At 39.9% G+C, this 5,125-nt stretch overlaps 1 protein-coding gene across 1 annotated transcript in view; it reads left to right on the top strand.

The window, feature by feature from the left end:
* Positions 1 to 1,110: 1,110 nt before the first annotated feature.
* The window catches only part of ANXA1 (annexin A1), a 17,922-nt gene continuing 13,907 nt past the window's right edge, over positions 1,111 to 5,125 (top strand). Inside the window, exons 1-2 of the mRNA XM_009578789.1 lie at positions 1,111 to 1,139; positions 5,065 to 5,125. The exon at positions 5,065 to 5,125 is cut by the window's right edge and continues 42 nt beyond it. Coding sequence (XP_009577084.1) covers positions 5,078 to 5,125 — 48 coding nt within the window. The 5' untranslated portion in view covers positions 1,111 to 1,139; positions 5,065 to 5,077. The remainder of the gene's footprint in view (positions 1,140 to 5,064) is intronic.

Raw genomic sequence — 5,125 nt, 5'->3', positions numbered from 1 at the left:
CCCTCGTAATACTATCCAGCAGTCTGTTCCCCTTTCTTCTCATTTTATTCATTGCTGCACTTGGGTTTCAAGGGCAGACTGCATTTCATGTATGTTCATGAGAGGCAGATCAGCCATCCTTCCTCATTCTGGAGGTACCAGTGTGTTGCAGCAGGTCCAGGTCAGCAGAAAGCAGGACGACAACCAGCTGGGAGGCCAATCTGCTAGTTGCAAATGCTTCTGGTTCAGGAAGTGGTATTTCTTCAGTGGGCATCATGTTCTGGGCCAATCTGAGATGTTAGTGATACGCCACGTGGTGCTGTGCCGGACGTGCTCTGGAAAATGTGTTTGGCCAGCTTGGTGAGGAAGTGCTTGCAGAAAACCGCTTCTAGCAGCCTGGCGAAATCCCTCATCTTGTGCAAACCACTCTCACTTTGAACTTCAGAGTTTAATCTGAATGTTTCAACCTCTTTCTAATTATGTAGGTGCCAGTTATTGCCCTTCTATTAAGCCTGCCAGTTTCCAGGTGTTTCCTTTCAAAAAAAAAAAAAAAAAAATTATATAGGGTATCGATATTAAGTTTTAGACATGTCTTATTCGTGGACTATTTCTGCCATGGGCTCATGTGCAGAAGAAGCAGAGCTAATAGCCACCAGAACTCATTGAATCATGGAAGCCGCATCGACTCTTCTCCACTCTTTTTTCTCTTAAAGTTTCACTGAGCAAAGATGTATCTTAATATATTCACTTTGAAGGACTGTCAGACATGTCAAAATGTGAAAGGAGAAAACTCAAGTTTAGTTTTTTAACATTTTAATCTTACGATCCCAAAAGATTTATGGCAATTTACTACAGTGAGGGTTGTGGCCATGGCAGGGGAGGAGAGCTACCAAGGCATGCTCACTCGTTGTCTTTTCTCTTCTGAAATCTGTTCCTGATTTCTCCAGCACATAGTTTTGCAATGACTTTTTTTGTGTGGCTCTGTGTTTTGGACAGTACCCAGATTTAGCTGCTGCAAAAAGCAGCTGGTTGCTGGGGCTGTGCAAACACGCTGGTTGCTAGGTGGGGTCTCCCGTGCGGCGCTATAAAAGCATCGCGAGCCCTCTGCTCTCTTACGGCTGACTGTGCTGCCCTGAAAAGTAGTATTTGTGAAGAAGAAGGTAGGTTTTTGTAGTTCTTTGCTGCTCTCTGTAGACCCGACAAACTGTAAGAATTGTACACTAAATTTGTCAAGTGACCTGGTGCAATTTTCTGTGGGTTGGATTTGCTGGCAGGGGAAAAGATGGGTATGGGCAGAAGAAATTCTTTCAGTTTTGAAACATTTCATTTACACAGAAGGGCTTAGACAATTACTGCTTTTATTTAATGCATGTAAGGAATTGAAAAATAAAAGCTTAAAAGATTGAAAGCAAACTTATTTGGAGTTGACTGTTTCCTCTGCTTTCTCTTTGCCTTTGTAGTAGGCTGCTGTAGAAATCTGCAGTAAAACTGGGGTTCCTGGAAAACTGATGTGCTTTGTATGGGAACTTAAAAAAAGAAACAGCTGTTGTTACTTCAACAACAGTTTGCTGCTTTGGGACTGTAGAGGGGTCTTTGCTTAGGAAAGTGATGAAAATGAGGCAAAGCAATCTTTTAGAAACGTAAGAGCAAAACCCTGGTTTTGTGACTAAGAACTTAGGCAGAGCCACATAAGTATCTGGGGTTTGTTCTGCTAAAACTTTCCACTGAATTTTCCAAGAATGAGATTGTTTTTCTCTCTGATGTTTTCATTCCTATTCAGTAGATTTTCCCACTGTAAAATAAGTTATTGTGTTAGATGTACTGCCTGTTTTTCTGATAGGGTGTAATGACCTTAATTTACATCAAGATCCTGGTAACTAGCATTGGACAGTAACCATAGATGATGTATCTGGTATGGCTCATGATATGATTAAAGAAGCATGGAGAAATGGTGTCGTCTGACACAGACTGTAGTGTGAAAATCTAGTTTAATATTTTCTGTAAATATTGAGTATTTTCTCAAAACTTTTAAAAATTTGCATATGTACAGTTCAAAGGTGCTGCTTCTGGGGACTGGGAGCCAGACAGAAAGCAACATTGCAGTAATTCTTGTGAAGCAACAGTTAGAGCTTTCAGTCTAGATGTCTGTTGATGTTTCATTCCAGTTGCAATGTTGATCATTCCAACCGGGAATGATAAAAAACTCAAAAATCACAATATTTTTCAAACTGAGAAATTTTAAGTTCTTGATCCTCTTTCCTTTTAAATGGGACGTCTAAACATTCCAGTTTGGGAATGTGGGACACATATCCTGGGCAATATTTTATTAAACAGAATAATTCTTGAATAGGTATTTGGTATGAAGTAACCAGAAAGAAGTGTCACACTTTTCTACGGTACCTTCTGTAGGTACATATATTTTTTCATCTCCCTGTTCACAGACTTTGTCCTGAGCTTGAAAGTAAAGGAAAATATATGGCAGGAAGCCACCAGTTCTTCTAGTCCTTTTCATACTAAATTAAAATAATATTTTGACTGAATTTATCCCTCCTGGATCTAGGTATTGTTTACATGAGCTGTTTGCACTTTAGAGTGGCGTGAGTAAAAGCATTGGGAAAGACCTCTGCTCTCTCAGGGGGCTGGCTGTCTTCCTAAATCCCAGTCTTCTTTTTTCTTATTAGCCACAGTTTCCTATAAAGCAGGCAAACAGTTTTATATGTAAGGTAGTTTTTTAGCTTTCTGAGCCAATTCAAGCAGAGTAAGGTCTTTAGCCCCTCTCAAGAGCCATTGCCTACTTTGACTTCTATTAAAACTACGTTATTTGTGTACTAGATGGAAATGGATCTGCAAGTCAAAGTGTCTTCATTTAAAAAGGAGGAAAAAAGCTCCCTTAGTTTTTAAGGCAGAGAATTCTATCACTGTATCTCTAATTTAAATTAGGATAAACATAAAGGTTTAGAAGCTTAGTAAACCCAATTTAGTGTAGGCTAGCAGCCTTCTGCTCTAATCATCCCCAAGAGCAGCAAAACCTCTAGAGCCGGGTGTAACGGGTGGGGGTGGGGACATGCAGAAGAAATGGAGATGTTAGTAGCTCTCCTTGGAGCCAGCTTTATCAGCTTTATTCCTGAGAAGTGTTACTCTATCAACCAAAATGCAGTTTTGGTCCCACCTCTTCTTAGATCTGGTGCTGTGAGACTGAATCTTGTTTCTTAGTTTTAAACGATTATACACTCTGTGAATCTATTAGTCGACAAACATGTCTGTACATGTTACTGCTGGTGACCCAGTGCACCTAGTATGAAGACATTAAAACGTTTTCATCCTGCTGCATATGGCCTTTATTTGTGCTGTTATAAAATGCAGTAGAACTTTAGATACTATAGCACTTCATCTGGCCTCATACACTTCTGTCAATACAAGAAGGGTACAGGAGTCACGATAACAGCCTGATAAAATACTGTTTTTAATAGCAACATAAGTATACTTTTCTGATCCTCAATAAACAACACATGCATAAAAGTTGATCCTTACAACTTACACAATATTCTGACCATCATTTACCCAGATGAGACCTTCTCTAAGTAACATATAAATACCGATTGCGAGTCCGTTTCAGTTTTTCTAGCAGCACAGGCAGAGCTGAACTTTGTGCCCCCCGGGCTGAGGGGCGGGCAGAAAAGGAAGAGTTTTCTGAGTGAGTGTGGGTGGCTCCTGCCTTGCAGCGGGGAGGGAAGAGGGTGGAGCTGGGCGGGAGGGGACGGCGGTGGGTGGTAGCTGCGGCTTTGTTGGCAGCTGAACGTGGAAGTAAGTTTTACAGTTTTGCTATGCGGGAAAGAAGCAGCTGGTCTGCAGCTACACTGCTTGGTCCTGGGTGTGTGCTTTAAATGACTGCTTTTTGTTCCTGTGGGACACAGGGCATAGGTAAGGCAAGTATGTTTGCAGCATAAGCAACGTCATTTTTTATACTCGTGTGTATGATCTACATTATATGGAGACCGCAAATAGCATCTTGTATCTTCACACTAGATTCAAAGACACTGCAGTTTACCCAGCAAAGTTATCTTTATTGTGTATATGTATGCTTTAAAACGAAGCCTTCCCTAGAGTTTGCTGTGGAAGTGTGTTTTGAGAAAAAAAAAAAATCTATTTTGAGCAGACCAAAAATACTTTGAGGAATTTCTGCTCTTTGTTCCCTCACCGTTTCTATTAGCAAATAGAATATTCGTCACACCAAAATTGTTATGAAGCAACCTTTTCATTATTTTAGGGTGCTCAATGTCAAATCACATCACCATTGGTCTTTTTTCTCATGCTGCATGGTATCTTATGGAAAAGATGTCATGGGCTGATTTTCATTTTAAATGGTAAAAAGCAAAAATTACTTTATTTTTCCCTTCTTAAATGCTAATGCTCTACTATTTTGTTGAAATTGGAGGAAATATGTAAGAAATAGGGAACAGTGTAGGTGAAACTGTCCGATTTGGTCGTGTTCCTCAGGAAGGGGCTAGTTGAAGAAATTACATGAGAATATATTTAACAAGGGACTGTCTTTTGTCTTAACGTAATACACAAGAGCTCCAACCTCAGTAAATCATCAGACAAAACTACTTGCCTACCACTGAATTTGAACAGAATCAAATATTCAGTAAGTTAAATGGGCATCGCTGATATCTTAACTAATGGGGAAAGACAGACTTCCATTTGTTTCTGGTAACTTCCCTTTGTAAGTCAGTGCTACTGCTTGGGTATTGCCATAGTAAATAAGCAAATAGTCCAACTAGTTTGCTGTTCTATTTCTAATCTAAAACTTCTGCATGTAGCTAAAGGTGTAGGGGTAAGCAAGCAATTTTGGAGCATTGCGTCACCTGCCAAATGTAAACAAAAGTACCTGCTTCCAATAGCACAGGCCAATTACTGCTTGGGAAACTAACCCCTCCATATCATAGTTCAAGAGAAAGGATTTTGAAAGTGGGAAACCTTGAGTTGCACTGGTGCTGAAAGTGATGGAAAATGGTTTGTAACTTGATGAAAAATTGTTTGTAACTTGATGAAAAATGGTTTGTAATTTGATGCATCTCTTCCCAGAAACTCTGTCAACATGGCTATGGTATCAGAATTTCTCAAACAGGCATGGTTCATGGAAAAT

Source organism: Fulmarus glacialis, unplaced genomic scaffold, assembly GCF_000690835.1.
Source record: "Fulmarus glacialis isolate BGI_N327 unplaced genomic scaffold, ASM69083v1 scaffold5995, whole genome shotgun sequence".
Lineage (NCBI taxonomy): Eukaryota > Metazoa > Chordata > Aves > Procellariiformes > Procellariidae > Fulmarus > Fulmarus glacialis.
Note: the sequence above shows the minus strand (reverse complement) of the source record. Positions and strands in the feature narration are given on the sequence as shown.